The 17,888-nt window shown below is 37.6% G+C and overlaps 1 protein-coding gene across 1 annotated transcript; it reads left to right on the top strand.

The window, feature by feature from the left end:
• The first annotated feature begins 6,384 nt into the window (after positions 1 to 6,384).
• LOC131950968 (uncharacterized) lies at positions 6,385 to 17,790 on the top strand. Its single transcript, XM_059313201.1, has 5 exons — positions 6,385 to 6,460; positions 10,873 to 11,141; positions 12,871 to 13,002; positions 13,711 to 13,863; positions 14,391 to 17,790. Exons 2-5 carry the CDS (start codon positions 10,922 to 10,924, stop codon positions 14,627 to 14,629), a joined length of 744 nt encoding a protein of 247 aa, XP_059169184.1. The 5' UTR covers positions 6,385 to 6,460; positions 10,873 to 10,921; the 3' UTR covers positions 14,630 to 17,790.
• Positions 17,791 to 17,888: the final 98 nt, after the last annotated feature.

The following is a 17,888-nucleotide window of genomic DNA, read 5'->3' as shown; positions in this document are numbered from 1 at the left end:
TTCTATTATCTTGTGCTTATTTGTATTGTGAAACAGTAGTACAGGTTGAACTAATAAAAAATATATATTTCTGAAACAAGGATAGTCTAAATCAAAGATGGCCCTTAGTTGGAAATAGACATAGTAGTATTTATGTAAAATCGCACAACTTTATTTCAGTGGTACTTGCTATTTTTAACTTCAAGCACTTGTTTCTACAGTAAATAGATTAACATTCAGGAAATACATTCTATAAGCATAAATCAGCTAGTATTTTAAACTGCTACCATACATCTAAAGCTACCTTATACTTGTATACATACATGTAAATCCTATTGAATTGGATTTCGCACAACACACATAACCAGCTCAGTATGCATATACAGCAGACCACTACATACAAGAAGAATGTGGATTCCATATTAAAATCTTTTATTTGGACAGCTGAACTTATCTAGAATGTATTTAGTTTTTTTTTTATTATTCTACTGCCTTGTAATGATCACAACAGTAGGCTAGAATTGTTTTTCATCAGATATCTTAGTCCTGACGAATTAATCTCTACCCCCCCCCCCCCCTTATGTTGGTAATTACTAAACAATCTAAAGATTACTTAAGGTAAGGAAGAAACCAAATCTGTCGTGGGGTATCACTATCAGTAGTATCAGTTACATTGTAGAGACTACGGATATGGGGGTCGTCCATAAATGATGTTACACTCCTAGGGGAGGGGGTCATAATTTTATCCAGTATTTTTGACGTAACACTTTTGCATTTTAAAATTAAAATGTTAGAAAATAAAATTTAGTTATTTCTGGTTCTAAAAACCTGTTTTAATAAATTAAAATAGAAATGGACTAATAGGCCCTTCCCTACGTTGACTTAGCTCAGTCAATATCAGTCAATATTTTAAAAAGAAATCGATGTTTTTTTTTAAAGGGGGGGGGGATTGGGGTTATGCTGAGGTATGACGTCATTTTATGATGGTGGTAGCCTTTTTGTGACGTCATGTGACCGGGGGGGGGGCTTTTAAAAAAGCCTGATGTCATTGTCATTTATAGATGACCCCTATTAAGCAAACGTATTTTGTCACGAAGGGTATCGACTCTCGAACGATCGGGTTGGAAAGAGTAAATATTGTACTGTAATTAGTGGACCGATCGATCTGCCTTTAGACTCTATATCTTTACAAATCCTGAATAACAAAGAAAAAAAATGGAAAATAAACATTACGCTTCAGGCCTAATAATATTAGGCGATATATTTTATTACATAGATCTAAGTATTATAAGCGTAGATTATATTTAAACACAAATTAAATGTTAACACCTTCCTCTCCGTAACACGCCACAAAAACCGAACACCCCCTCCTCGGTAGTTGCGTCATACAAGCAGGGGTGAACTACTGGTGGTGTCCAAGAGGCCCGGGAACCAAGTATAGAAGCCCCCTCCACCCCCCATCAAAGACTATAATTTACGCCTCGACAAGAAGGAATGGACGGTAAAATACCAAGAAGTTTTATTTATTTAAATTTAAAAAACGAATTAACAATTACAGCACCGTTCTCCAAGGAGCCCACAGTGATTTTTTTTTTTTTTTTTTTACCGGTGGCCCACCGAGTTTTATCCCAGTGGGCCAGTCCACCCATGCATACAGTCATACAGAGTTTCTTCCAGGCATCTCTTCTGGGGGGGGGGAGTGGGGACTCCGAAGAGAGTCTACCCCCCCCCCCCCCCCCCGAACGAAATGGAATATATATATATATATATATATATATATATATATAAACATACTTTTACCAGTGTCCGGTGTCGTCCCGTCCGCCGTCCCCCGAAAATATCAAGTGCCCCCCCCCCCCGGAGAAAACAGTCTGGAAGAAACACGGCATGCATCCAGGCCAATAAGAAACCAAGCTTAAATAAACGGTTATATTTTACCTGACACGAAACAGAACAGTTCCTACATCACATCCGTTATCTAGCGGCTATATAAACACTGGGGAAGGCGGGGCGCTTTTCTCATCAGTGAATCCAATTATTTTTTTAAAAATTAGAATATTTAATATTCAGATGAGTTTCTTTTAGTTAAAGAAGCTATTTAGAAAATGTTATAAATGATTGTGTATGATTAACGTAATTAATATTGAAAGGGATCGTCCATATATGATATAGTACTATAGGTTTTTTAAATTGTGTGTGTGTGTGGGGGGGGGGGGGGGGAAGGATTGAAAGCATGAAATCGCACTTGCATTTTTAAAAAGTAAGTTTTGAAAAAGAATATTGGCGGTTATTTAAGTTTTACTTGTGTAGATTGCAATAAAAATGAATCAACGACCTAATGAACTTGATAACCGAGGACATTAAAATATATTTTTAGATTTTTAAAATAATTCAGTTTGGTAGCCGACAGTGGCGTAGCCAAGATCGTTTCAAGGGGGGGGGGTTCCAATTTTTACCCGGGGACAAACTCTCGATTTGCACCACCACCCCCCCCCCCCTCAAACTTTCGATTTGCACCCCCCCCCCCTCAAACTTTCGATTTGCACCCCCCCCCCTCATACTTTATATATATATATACCGAGGGGTCTATGGGGGGGGGTTGACCCCCCCCCCCCCCCCGCCTAAGCCACTGGTAGCCGATTTTAGGGTGAAAAAGAGGGGACGGGGTCAGTGGCGGAACTAGAAAAAAAGGGCATGATCTTAGTTTTTGATTTTATTAAAACATGTTAAAACAACACATCAATTGTGTGAGTGCTATTTGTCTGTTTTGAAATTCTCTGTTTTAATGTCTGGCATAATGCTTCCTTAATATGGCTGGTAAGTGGGTCACCATCCAGTTCTACGGTTTTATTGAGCCGAGGAAGTGATTGACAAGTCGGTCAAAAGAATATGAAGCATGAAAGCTTTGTATGTGTAATGGTTTCTCGCCTTATGTTTATTTTTATGTTTTTTTAGCATTTATATTATTAGATTGTAATACATTTCCTTTTTATACTATGTTATTCTTTTTTATTTATTTTTTAAATAATAGGAGAAGTGATTGCTTTTTAATTTGTTTAGTGCAAATCTATTTAAAGTTTCTTAAGAGCACACATATTTGACTATTTAAAAAGGGAAATAAGTCATGGAAGTGGTTTGAACGGTTGCCTATCTTTCACACTACAAGTCATGTAGCCTACATATTTTTTTCCTTTACGAAACAGCGTGTGTTATTATTGTAGAACATCACTACTGTATTAGATCTTTTTGTTACTAGAAAATTATTTTTTTAACTATTAAAAAATTGATTATGGTCGGCCATGGGCCCCTAAACGGCCTGCCCCCCCCCCCCCCCCCCGCATTGCGGGGTCTGGCGGCACTGTAGTTCCGCCCCTGGACGGGGTGCTCGGAGCGTATGACTGCTAACCCCAGCAATCTCGAGTTTTTACCCTGGGCAGATGAGGATCGTTAGCTGGGAACAGCAACCCATCTAGGAGGGAAAACTCAAAATTCAAACAACTGTTGCCTTGTAGTTTGTTCTTGGTTGGACAAAGGCTACGGAAGCTAATCCAGAAAGTCGGAGTCAGTGGGTCATAAGATGATACGTAGATACTAAATTGTGTCGGAGGGAATCTTTTTCAATATTACAAGTACGGACGAAGAAGAGTGAAATGTGATGGAGTTTTTTTTTTTTTTTTTTTTTTTTTGTGACAATAGAAGTGGGGGGGGGGGGGGGGTAAAATCGTCCAAAAAGCGTTTCATTGTTCATGGACGAGTCTAAAGCTTTATTGGCCTACATAATATTAATAACAGTTAGGGGTCATCCATAAATGACGTCACGCTTTTTTGACGATTTTTACCTCCCCCCTCCCCTCCGTCACACGTCGTCACAAAAAGCCAGATCCCCCCCCCTCAAAATGACGTCACAACTCAACCTAAAGCCCCCTCCCCTCAAAATTGCAGTTGAATTTTTTTTTTAAATCGATATTTTTCTAAAATCTTGTCTAAACTATTACAATTAATTAAAACAGTTATCTAAAAAGCGAAATAATGTCTAAAATTCGTTTTCTAACATTGCTTTTTTATAATGCAAAAGAGTGACGTCGCAACATCTGAATCCCCCCCCCCTCATCACACACCGTCACAAAATTACTGACCCCCCTGCCCCCTACGAGTGTGACGTCATTTATGGATGACCCCTTATTACATACATCCATGCTGGTGAGAGGTATCTGGTTGATAATACTATTAACTATGTCGCAAAGAAGACTCGTGGATTAAGCAACAATTTTAATAGAATATGATTGCGCTTCGACACTATAACTGAAGGAGTTAGAGTCTTACTTTAAGTTATAGTTATAGTATAGTATAGTTATAGTAGGAACTTCTACGAGGGAAAAAAAGGCATGAAAAATTATATTTTGTAGTTTACTTGTAACGTTTATGCAGAGGCGGGGCGGGGGGTGCGGGCCGCACAGGGTGACACCATTTAAGGGGGTGACACCGTGGCAAAAAATTCGAAATGTACAGAATAAAAATGCTTTTTGCCTGTTCCATTAATGATTAATTACAGTTAAATACTATTTTAAGTACAAATCGACAATTATAACAACGGGTGGGGATGACACCATGACGTAAACGTGCTAACTATAAAGAAAACAATGCTACATCCAAATGCATTATTAACTGACTATAGCTAAACATCGTTACTATTAAGTCTACAGTGATTAAAGCGTATACACATACATTTACGCGCATACGGCTTATATTTAAATTATAGACGTCACCTATGTAAGCAGACACACACACACACACACACACACACACATATATATATATATATATATATATATATATATATATATATATATATATATATATATATATATATATATATATGTGTATATATCAGAGGCGTAGCGAAGGGGGGGGGGGGCGGGGGGTACGGACCGCACCGGGTGACACCATTTAGGGGGGGTGACACCAAGGCAAAAAATAGCAAAATATATAGAGAAAAACTTGAGGGGGGGGGGGTGCAAATCGAAAACTTGAGGGGGGGGGGGGAGGTGCAAATCGGAAACTTTGAGGGGGGTGCAAATCGAAAATTTGTCCCCGGGAAGGGTCGCTACGCCTTTGAGGGGGGGGTGACACCCGACCTCGCTACGCCACTGACATATATATATGTATATATATATATATAATATATACTTTGTTTCTTGGAGGGGGGGGGGGGGTTACACCATGAAGTGCCGCACTGGGTGACACCCAACCTAGCGACGCCACTGCGTTTATGCAACTAATATTAATAATTTTAAAGTGACATATTAATGTCACTTTAAAATTATTGTTTTCTTATACATAGGTCTATTTTTAAAAATCAATTTGTGTGAAAGAGGGCGTTTTGACAAGTTTTGCCTAGGGGTCATCCATAAATGACGTTACACTCGTAGGGGGGAGGGGGGGGGTCCGTAATTTTGTGACGGTGTGTGATGAGGGGAGAGGGGGAGGGTTCAGATTGTGTGACGTCACACTTTTGAATTATAAAAAGCAATGTTAGAAAACTAGTTTTAGTCGTTATTTCGCGTTTTAGAAAACTGTTTTAATAAATTGTAATATGAATTGATCAAAATACTCTATGTTGTCAGAGTTTTTGGAAAAAATATCGATGTTGTTAAGAAAATTCAACTGCAATTTTGAAGGGGGTTGTCGGCTGAGGTGCGGCGTCATTTTAGGGGGGTCTGGCTTTTTGTGACGATGTGTGACGGAGGGGGGGGGGGGGGGGGTAAATCGTCAAAAAAAGCGTGACTTCATTTTTGGATGACCCCTAGCGCCGGCACTGGGGATAACTTCAACCGCTGTTCTCTACTTTTTCAGACTGTTCTGCCCCTCTGGGGCCTAGATCTATATAAAACTTGTACTAAGTTAAATTGTACCTGCATGGAGTGAATGTATCTGGAAAATTAATCGGTAATTGCTGCAAGATATGAGTCAAAATGGAGTTACAAGATGGGATCCCAAATTTCTAGAACTAAGAAAATGAACCAAAAAAAAACTCGTGGCCCATGGGCCACCTAAATTATCGAGGTCACCAAGTAAGTTAAAGTAAAAGCATGGCCCAGTCTGTCTTGACACCTCCCTCACAACTGTGTAGTCTACATCGGATGTTGAAGTCTCATTATCACTATTCCATCTATACAAATATGTGGGTACGGCTAATCGGTCAAAACATACGCACATAGAAGATCTATTTCTCTTAAATTTGACATCGCACAGAACTTTTAATAACACCCCATAACATAACAAAATCTAGAATTACTATTTATAGTTATGACCTCATTAAAAACACCTGCATTTCCCCAACTGATCCCGCTTTTGTTCGAAGCTAACGGATGACCTTCTAACCTTTTCCAGGAGGGAAAAAACGATAAAAGATAAAAAGTTTTACAGTCGCCTAACTATAGGAATCTTCCTGTGTGGTTGTCTACTCTTTGAGAGTTGAACTGTGAGTACAAAAACTACTAAAATAAATTAAAATAGATCCAGATTAAAATGATTGATTTAGTTAGGGGCTAGGGCCTAGGGGTATCTCTAGACTGGAGTCTAGACTAATAGTGTCTAATAGAGTAATAGTACAAGAAGACTAGACATCTAGACTAGATCCTCAGAACTACTAGAAATCTAGATCTAGAAGTCTAGATCGGTAAAACTCAATTTTTAGCGTATTTTAATAATTAATAATTTTATTCCCCCGCTTCACGTTCACCTCCAGTTGAGCGTATTTTATTATAAACACAACCGAAACACACAAAAACGTTAGGAAAACACTAGATCTAGATCTCCTTATTTGTTATGAGACTCTTTGCTTTAGTTAGAGTTTTAGAATCTTTACTAACTTTAGTTTACTTTAACTTTAGTCTTTACTCTTTACTTTCCTCTGTCTAGAATCTAGATCTAGAATCTAGTACTCTAGTGAGTCTAGTCTAAGTTTGACTCAAGACCTACGGCCTAGCCTAGACTCTAGCTAGATCTAGATCTAGTAGTAGCTAGACTAGTACTAGAATCGGTAAAATCACGACATAGCGTTGGTTATTATTCCGGAATTGTAGAGCAGTAAAAAACAGTAAAACCATGACGTACTCTGTCGAGCCGTTCCGGAAACCACTGGAAATACTGTAAACCATCATTCATTTATTTGCCGCCATATTATTTTTAATACATAATGTTTTAAAATGTGCATGGATTGATTTTAGTTGCATTTTAAATACTGTTTTGCTAATTATTTTGTATTTCTAATTATTTTAAATGTAGGCCCGTATGTGCTAATTATTGCTGCAACTCAACATTGTTCTAGTTCTTCTTACCACTTTTAACTTTAGTAAATCTAATCGTCTTATTTTACTAAATCTAGATCTAGTTGTCGCAAATCTTCTGCAGTTTTTTTTGTGTGTTTCTTTAATAAAAAAAACCATTAAGACCGATTCTAGCCGGAATAAGATAAACATGCGATACGCATGAGCAATGGAGAGAAACTACGACTTGCCTTCGCGGCGATGTTTTCGATGGTACTGCGCATGCGTGTGTTTACAACCGCAGAACCCTAACACCAACCCTAATCCTATCCTTAACCCTAACCCTATCCCTAATCCTATCCCTAATCCTATCCCTAACTCTAGCCCTAATCCTATCCCTAACCCTATCCCTAATCCTACCCCTAACCCTCATTCTAGCGCTAATCCTAGCCATAGGTCACTGCGCATGCGCAGAGCTATCTTTTGCCAACTAAGTGGAGACGTTGGCGAGAAAATCTTCTTCCGAGTAGACACTTCGAAACATTAATTACTATAATTACTACACTCGACTTTGTTAATAATATTTAGATTTATTAATTGTTGCTAATTTTCTGTCAATTTTACATTAAATTAAGTTAAACATTAATTTAATGAAAATTTTAATGCACTTGACTTTATTTTTATTTCAACGGTCAAATAAACTATGGTTTACAGTAACGAATGTTACCGAAACCCAACAAACATTACCAGATAATTTCCGACGCTATATCATGAGATTACCCTAGAATCTAGTAGCTACAGACTACCTAGAGAAGAGATCTAGATCTAGAATCTAGTACCACAGTAGCCTAGTGCCTAGTACTATTACTAGTACTACTACTAGCTAGATCTATATCTATTATTATCTAGACCAGGGGTCTCCAAACTACGGCCCGCAGGCCAGATGCGGCCCGCGAGGTCCTCTCATCCGGCCCGCGGCGATCTTTTTGTCCAAGGAATAAATGTTTGTTAGGGATGGCTGAGATTTAACTCTAATGTCAAGGCAGTTCTGCTGTATGGAGCAGAGACATGGAGAGTCTCCAAGGCAAGCACAGCAAAGATGCAGACCTTCATGAATAGATGCCTTAGACAGATACTGAAACTGAGATGGCAGGACAAAGTGCCGAACTTGGAACTATGGAGGAAAGCTAGGCAGCAGCCTATAGGTGTGCAAATAAGAAGGAGGAAGTGGCGCTGGGTGGATCACACACTGCGAAAGGCTCACACAAATGTTACACGCCAAGCGCTTGAGTGGAACCCCCAGGGAAAACGGAAGAGAGGGCGCCCAAGACAGACCTGGAGGCGGAGTCTTCTTGAAGAACTGAAGCCAATAGGGATGTCTTGGGAGATGTCAAAATTAATAGCCGAGGATAGGAAGAAATGAAAGGAAATGGTGGAGGCCCTATGCTCCATAAGGAGCAAAGAGGACTAAGTCAAGTAAGTCAAGTCAAGGGATGGCTGAGAGACTATGCCCAGAAAATTCAAAACAATTTGAAAAGGTAGCTTTGAGTGCAAATACCATTGCCCGCCGTGTTGCAGACATTGGTGAAAACATCGTGACTCAAATAGCGAAAATGCAAGCAAGTTTGACAATTTTTTAATTGTAATGGATCAGTTGCTGGACAGCTGTTCCACATCTCAACTGCTTATGTTCATTAGAGGTGTGGATGAAGACATAAACATAATACAAGAGCTGGCTTCCCTACATAGAATGTATGACACTGTTACCGGAGAAAATATAAATAGTTCAAAGACATGTTAAAAGATAGAAACACAGAATCGAAAGATTTACCATATTTCACAGCAGTAAGATGGCTAATTTGCGAGAAATTTTTCTGAGCAGAGTATTTACGTTAAGAAAGGAAAAGGTGACTTCCTTGAAAGTAAAGGCAAGCCACAAGCTGATGTACTTACTGTCTGATGAAGAGTGGGTATAGAAATTGGCCTCTGCTGCAAACATAACTAGTCATTTAAATTTTCTGAACCTAAAACTACAAGAGATGGAAATTTAGTTTCTAAAGGCTTTCAGATCCAAACTTGTCATGTTTTTAGAACAAGTACAAGCCAACAACTTACGCACTCTCAGGAGTGCAAGGTCTTTAGGCTCAACCAACCACTGAGTTCCTCACGTCATTTGCATACGAGATCATCAAAGACTTCAAGTTGCAGTTTCAGTAATGGTTTTCTGACTTGGTTTCTAAGGCAGAAAAACGTGAGACTGTTTCAGAACCCATTTGAAGCAAATGTGGCCAGTTGCAGGGGTGAACTGCAGCTGGAGGTCATTAGAGACACGTTCAAAGAAGGGCGGGTGGGTTTTTATAAGTTTTATAAGATTTTCCTAATATTAAAACTTTTGCCTTAAAGTACCTTTCAAATTTTGGAACAAGATACCTATGTGAACAAATATTTTCAAGGTTGAAATACGTGAAGAACGATTTGAGAGCAAACTTGGACCTCGAGTGTGATTTTGGCCACCGACAGGGTTTCTTTCAGACTTTTTCCTCCGGGGGGGGGGGGGGGGGGGGACGGGGGACGACACTTCAAATTTTTTTATATATTTTCCTAAATAAATTATATTTCGTTAAGGGGGGGGGGGGGGAACGGTAAACGGTTTTCGGGGGGGGGGGGCGCTGCCACCCCGAAGAGATGTCTTGAAGAAACTCTGGCCCCCGAACTGTTATTTGATAGTTAATGCGGCCCTCAGGCTGAAAAGTTTGGAGACCCCTGATCTAGACCTAGACTGTAGTTTATCTACGCTAGAGCAAGGCTTAGCTAGCTGGACCTGGTCATTAACTTGAAATTCAAGTCATTGATGATTGTAGATTTAGATTTGGCAAATAATAAATCATGGCTTGGAGGGGTCTTGGGAAAATTGGATGTGAAACAACGAGGCTGTAAAAAGCTAGATTGGTGTGAAAACCGTAGTTCACAGGACATTTTTGTCTTGCATATTACTCCCACACATCTGTTACTTGAGCTAAAATGCAAAGATGTCTGCGAAGATTGTACCATACTCGAATTTTATTGTGCAGATGCAGACTTCAAACACTATTTAGTTTGCATGTTTTAAGTTTAGATTTTGATTGATCAACTTCATTCTATTGTGTTTGAACAACACCTTTGAGTTAGGGTTAGGCATATGGTTATGGTTAGGCGTAGGGTTAGGATTAAGAATTGGGTTGGATTAGAGTTAGGCTGCAAAAAAAAATAACACTAGTGATCTAGAATTTTCATTTTTGCACTTTAAAAAAACCAACCCAACTCCAAAAATGTATTGGTAATTGTGTCTCTCACTATTTACCCAACAAATGCATCAAATGTGTACAAAAGTGACTTAAAAAAACACATGAAATAAAGTTTTCATAATCACATTGATAACATTGAACACATGGAATCAAATTTTCATAATCACGTAGTTAACAATTCTGCTTCAAGAGTCCAACTCATTTAATACCATTAGTGAGGTTAATACTAACACTCCATATCCTTATTACTACTTTTTTTTGTTTAAACCTTACTGAAACAACAACTTTCACATGAAATAAACCAATTTTGAAATAATTTCTTTTCTATGACTGTTTGATAGCCGTGAGATTCATTTGACTCTGAGAGGTTGTACAAGACCGGGGATCAAAATGCCACCTCACATGAGCCAAGCGATGATGTTCAACCTGGTAGGAACCACTTTGATTGTTTTTGCTCTGGCGCTGCACATTGTGTGCCTGGTGACCCCGCACTATTCAGAGATTGACTTAGGTCACTTTGGTGCCAAAGTTTCGCAGCTGATCAAAAGCATGCCAAACTCAACAGACAGCCTTGACTTTGAGAAGCTGGCTCAGGGAGAGAAAGGTTTCAGTAAGTAGTTGATCCTTTAACTCAGCTTACACAAAATATTTTTGTTTCTTAGTTTGGTTTACCATTAAGACATTTAAAATATCCCTTTATTACAAGCCCACTGCAACTTTCCTCAAGCTTATCTTTAAAATAATGGCTTCTGTCTAGGTTTTTATGTTTTGTCAGCAACGCTCTCTCTCTTATGCTGCTTAAGCAGTGCTCATAGGTTAGGTTAGCCTGTCGCCCCTCCTGTGACATAGGCCACTGACAAGAGCTTTCCAGGCATCTCTGTCCTGGGCTTGTCTCATCAATCGACTCTGTGTATCCAATCTTCATAATCTATATCTTTGCTTTCACCACCCGGTTTCATAAATTCTCCATTGAGAGATCCCCCTTCTCCCAGGCCATAGTCAACTGTCAGGGTTTCTGTAGCGAGTTATTTTTTTACGATATAAGGTTGCTGGCCTCATGTTCAACCCCAACCTGGAGGACCAGGGTGCTAGCTTTCGTCTGACCCCTACTCGTGCAGATCTTCCCAGCTTGGTTGAACCTGCCAGGAATTTACACTCCCACTGGTATAGCTCTGGGGGTCATGGAGTTTACACTCCCACTGGTATAGCTCTGGGGGTCATGGAGTTTACACTCCCACTGGTATAGCCCTGGGGGGTCATGGAGTTTACACTCCCACTGGCTGGGGGGTCATGCCAAGAGTTTACACTCCCACTGGTATAGCTCTGGGGGTCATGGAGTTTACACTCCCACTGGTATAGCCCTGGGGGGTCATGGAGTTTACACTCCCACTGGCTGGGGGGTCATGCCAAGAGTTTACACTCCCACTGGTATAGCTCTGGGGGGTCATGGAGTTTACACTCCCACTGGTATAGCCCTGGGGGGGTCTTGGAGTTTACACTCCCGCTGGTATAGCTCTGGGGGGTCATGGAGTTTACACTCCCACTGGTATAGCTCTGGGGGGGGGTCATGGAGTTTACACTCCCACTGGTATAGCTCTGGGGGTCATGGAGTTTACACTCCCGCTGGTATAGCTCTGGGGGTCATGCCAAGAGTTTACACTCCCACTGGTATAGCTCTGGGGGGGGGGGGTCATGGAGTTTACACTCCCACTGGTATAGCTCTGGGGGGTCATGGAGTTTACACTCCCGCTGGTATAGCTCTGGGGGGTCATGGAGTTTACACTCCCACTGGTATAGCTCTGGGGGTCATGGAGTTTACACTCCCACTGGTATAGCCCTGGGGGGGTCATGGAGTTTACACTCCCACTGGTATAGCTCTGGGGGTCATGGAGTTTACACTCCCGCTGGTATAGCTCTGGGGGTCATGGAGTTTACACTCCCACTGGTATAGCTCTGGGGGTCATGGAGTTTACACTCCCACTGGTATAGCTCTGGGGGTCGTCAGGGTACACAAGCACTAGATGGCAGAAGCATTGCTCGCAATTTTAAGCAGATAGTAACTAGATGAAGAATGGAGTATCTTCTGACTCAAGTCACCAGCTGCTGTGGTTTTCCTTCAGACTTTACTCCCTCCTCAATGCATGGTACCACATTCTTAGGTTGACAGAATGTCCTATGATTTCTAACCTTGGGTCCTGAAATCATGACTTTCATGTTTGTATTGTTAGCAAGTGTGCATTCTTCTGCTACACTACACTGTCATTTTGAAATATTTTTTCCTATTTTTTTTTTCTTATGTTAGCCATTAATATGTAACTTATTAACATTTTTCATTCTAGAATTAGATTCTATTGATACTGATATCAACTTTGGTCTTTGGGAGATCTGCATTTCAGGAAAAAGTGGCGTTATTTGTAAGACATGGGCTGATATTCATGACAAAAACGTTCCAGTTGGAGTTGAGTCTGAAGGTATCTAAATTTAATAATATAGTGCTACTTAAAAAAGACTGTAAAATATTTTTAAAAATATTTTGCTGTCAGTATTACATTTAAGGGTTGTGGTAAGGATTAAGCAAGCAATAGCAGGAAAATAATGGCTTCATGACAATACCCTAGATATCCAAAGTTTTGTTTACCCTGTGTTTAAAACTGATAAATTTAAACCTACAATTTTAACTTTTAAAAATACTGTTTATGCCAGATTCATATAAACAAATATAAGATATATAGATTTATATAAACAGTTTAGGGGATGGCAAAATCTGGCATAGAGAGCTGGACTGCTAACCCGCAAGTCTTGAGTTCGAATCCGGGTCCAAATCAGTAGAATGTCCCTGAGTCCACCTAGCTTTGATGGGCATCTAACTCACGTTAGGGATACAAAGGTGGCTGGGCATAGTGCTGACCACATTATCCCCTTGTATTGAAAGAGATGAACTCTACTTCATCTGCTCAAGTGTCTGGGGCACAAACAGGAAAGGATGATGATGAACAGTTTATATTATTAGCTAGTTCATAAATTAAAAGCAAAGATTATTATTTTTAATAAAAATACACATTAAATGCCTTTTTTTCATATTGAACAAAAGAAACAAAAATTATGAAGCAAATACAATTATGGATTTTTTTAATCTATTTGTCATGTTTAGTTGATCATTAATTTTTTGTTTTACAAAGCATGGTTAAGGTCAAGCCAAGCCATGGCCATTATTGGAATCATATTAGCATTTGTCACTATCATCATTGCAATAGTGAATGTGGTTTCAAGAAGCCGCGGAGATAGGTTGCGCTTGATTCACCTCTTTATTTCTGGGGGATGTTTCTTTGCAGGTAAATCCTTTCCCCGTCGCTTGTTTTTGAATGTGAGAAAGCTGGTCTCAGTGTGTCCTCCTAGTTTTTGTCAATGTTGATATATTTTCATGAAGTTGGCCTGCTTTGTTTTCATCTGCATGATGTGATGTTATGATAATCATATCCAAATATGTTATGTCTAATTTCTTCAAACAAATTTCTGTCAGACCTTAAAAAATTAAATTATTTACAGCTGTTTATTTTGTGTATATGGGTGAAAGCAGGTGTTATTACTGAAAATAGCAATATTGACAAAGGGTAGACAAATATACAGAATAATATAGCCCTTGAAATACCTGTATGGCTAAAACTGCTGTCTTTTCTAGGACTATATGTTCTTCTGTCTACCTTTGGTGTTTAACACTGTCAATACGGCTGTTTTTTTTTTAACCATATACATCTTATTCTCAAGCAACAAGTGGTTAACAACAAATTTTTTATGTTCTTCAAAATGGAATTCATTATCTGGTAACTGTTTTCAAATCTTGTTATATTAAACTTCACAGGTTTCTTCATACTAGTTGGGGACCTAATAGTGGCAGCCAACTACAAGGACAGCCTGATGCTGCCTGTTTCTCTGAGCGCTGACCACGTCCCCCAGGTGATGGTCCAGTATTTCAAAGACCAGGTGAACCTAAGCTGGGGGTTTGCCTTGGACATTGTGGCCGTAGCGCTGATGGGATTGGCAGCAATGGCACACTTGATGGGAGGTCGCATTGCAAAGAGTGAAAACGATGTTGTGTAATGTTTCATTAATTTTCTCTCGATTAAGGGTAATTTTAACCTGGTCATTAGGAGTTATTAACTTTTTACAGCTTACATACTGTGAGTCAGCTTTATTAAAACACTTATGGCTTAAATTTGTTTTAAAGAGATATTTTTATGTTTGAACGGTTACTAAATTCGTAATTTAATGAGTGTTAATAAATTAAATTAAAATATGTTTTTCTATTGCTTACAAATCACAGTTTAAAAATAATATAATAAGAAAAGTATCTGACTCAAATAATTTAAAATTGTGTGAGTGATTTTTAAGGGGTTCAATATTCAAATAGGCTTTCTATTTTGTAAATTAATTGTTTCATTATTATAAGGCAACCTCATAGGAAATTGGTTTTACTATATTGTATAACTATTAATTTGATAACATTTTTTGTTTACTTTTTTTTTAACAAAATAATTCATGCAATTTTGGTTTAGTTATTATAAATTTCAGGATGAAATTTTATCTTCTTTGTACACAAGAAATCATTGTTTGAAAGGTGAAAATATTTCAAATTTTTAAAATTTAACTTAATATTAATTTTAACTATTCATTTTCAACAAATTTAATACAATGTTAATATCAAGTTATTGAATTGAGTTAAAAAACATGAATCTCTTTTGATTTTGAGAGGCAATATTGTAAGTCATGTTTTACACGACTGCCCGGTACGTGATTAATCTATGTCAAAAGTTCAGAACATTGGACAAGTCTGAACAGTTCGGGGTGATAATGTAAATACATTTTTTTTTGTACTGCAATTATTTACAATAGTGATTTGCTGTGGTTTGGTTCAGTTCCTCTTTAGTCATCCTGGTTAATTATTTTAAAAATAGTTTATGAAAAGTTTGTGCTTGTTTTTTTTTTTTTTTTTTTTTTCAATTTTGAAATATGGCTTAATGAATAATTTACAGTGAACCTTATTTCAAGTGTATGAATTTTTACTACTGTTACTTACACAGACATAATTCTCAAGGTACTTTTCCATTTTTATACATTTTTTAAATAAATATTCTTTAGAACTTAAGAGTCTTCCACAGAACTGTTTTTAATAACTTGCTTGTAAATAATGAACAGCATTTTTAAAAATTTACCGTTAAACTTTTTTGGTTTGCATGCTTTAGTTCTTTACATATCATTTTTTACTTCAAAAGTACTTTTTAATTTTTTCCTTTCGTTTGCATGAAACTGGTGAAATTATGGTTTGATAAAATAAAATAAAAGAATTTTGTAGTTAACTGTAAATGAAAATTTATGTCAATACCTTCTGCTGTTTTGTTGTAAGCAGTTTTTTTTTAATTAAAATATATCCAATGGACTCTTATATACACGCATAGAAATTAGGTTTATTGGATTTCTTAATGAATATTATGATTGTTTAAAGTAAACAATTTAACTCTGTGCTCTTTCATTATCCTTGACCATTGACACACTATAAAATATTTGCAGTTTTAAAAAAAAAATTTAAATACTATCTTATTAAAAAAATTTAAACCTGCATATAAATTAAAGCTATGTGAAAGAATGCATGAGCACAAATCAAAATAAATTTAACAAGTTAACATATTTTTCTGCTTTGAATTTGGTGACCGGAAAAAAGTGCAATTTTTAAAAAAAATCAAGCATTATTAACATTATGAAAGAATAACCACCTGTAAATTGTAGCATAATAAAAATGTTTAACATGAAATATGAAAAATTAGTGTAATTAGCTTGTATTTGCACATTTTCTGCTTGCAGTTTGTGCTTTTTCTAGGAATCTTTGAATTTATGCATGCAATTTTTGTCTTAAAATCTATGTTAAATCCTTAGTGTCTAGAACATGCATAATGAGTTGGCAATATTGAGCAGTGGCAGCTCATTCAAGTTTTTCTTTAGTGAAGTCACGACCTAGGGCAGCATTCCCACTTCTTGCGCAGGCTTGTTTATGGCATCTGTCCTCATCTGGGCACATATCATTCCAACAGCTTTTGTTTTGCTGTTGACTGTTTTTGTAAGGCTTTTGACTCATTTTGTACTAGAAATTCCAAATCTCTGTCCTACTTTGTATAACTCTGTTGAGTTACATTTATATCCAATACCCGATCAGGCAACGAAGTTACTGAATCCTTTAGCTAGGCAGTATTCTGAAAGTAGTTGATCAGTTTCTGTCACTATATATTTTTATTGCAAATGTTGTCTTTTAATTCTCGGACCCTAGCAAGTGTCAAGTTTAAAATGCTTGACACGTCAAGATTTACTTAGATGTTCAGTTCAACCTCTAGCCTATTCAGCTCTTCTGTAGAAAATACCAGGAAGTATGTCATGGCTTCAGTAATGTAATTCACTCCACCTACTTAATCCATCCCTTTATACCTAAAGGATTTTTACATTGATCAGCCCAGATTTGGCGTTTCTCTTTCAATACCACATTTTTACTATAAAAGATTGTGCCTTACTTTTAAGGTTTGTTTACATGTATCTACTTGTGTATTATACTCTGTAAATAAATTAATGTACTCTTACACAACCATGTATTGGTGACATAATCAGCATTATATGGGTTAACAAAACTAGCAAACACATCTCCACAGTTATAAAATTATATATGCCTTATTGCATAACCAAATTATAGTGCATTTTATGTTATGGTGAATTTGTTTTTATGTAATTAAATTATTACATTTAGATGAGTGGTTCTTAACTTTTTTGGAGGAACCAAACCCCACGTTTCGTATGCACATTCACTGAACCCTTCTTAATAGTTTTATCGTTGTGAATCGTGAGTTGGGTGTGTGTCTTGACCTCCGCCAAAAATCTGAAACTGACTCATCGAATCCCTGGGGATCGATCGAACCCAGGTTAAGAACCACTACTTAGATTAAAATTGATTTCAACTTATATTGTATTAAAATGTCTTAACTGAAGAATATGTAAGTTATACTATGTAACTCTCTTTACCAGGGGCTTTGTAACATTCTTATTAATGTACTGTTGAGATTTACTTACTTTTATACTTACGTTCTATATACAACTGTTTAAGATGGAATTGAATGTTAGTGAGTTAAAGCTAAGTTTTCGATTCAAGTATTAATTGCATTGATTGAAAATATGGCATGGTTTATTCCATTCACCATTCAAATGTAATAAAATATTTTATTCAATTGGTTTTTTTTCTCTATCAACACTTGTCTGTTATACTATTGTTAAACATGTTGAGTATAAAAAGCATGCCATTAGAGATGGGTTTACACATGTATGT

The sequence above is a fragment of the Physella acuta genome, unplaced genomic scaffold (genome assembly GCF_028476545.2).
Source record: "Physella acuta isolate Inbredline_101_S28 unplaced genomic scaffold, ASM2847654v3 ptg000793l, whole genome shotgun sequence".
Taxonomy (NCBI): Eukaryota; Metazoa; Mollusca; class Gastropoda; family Physidae; genus Physella; species Physella acuta.
This window is presented reverse-complemented; position numbering and strand designations above follow the sequence as displayed.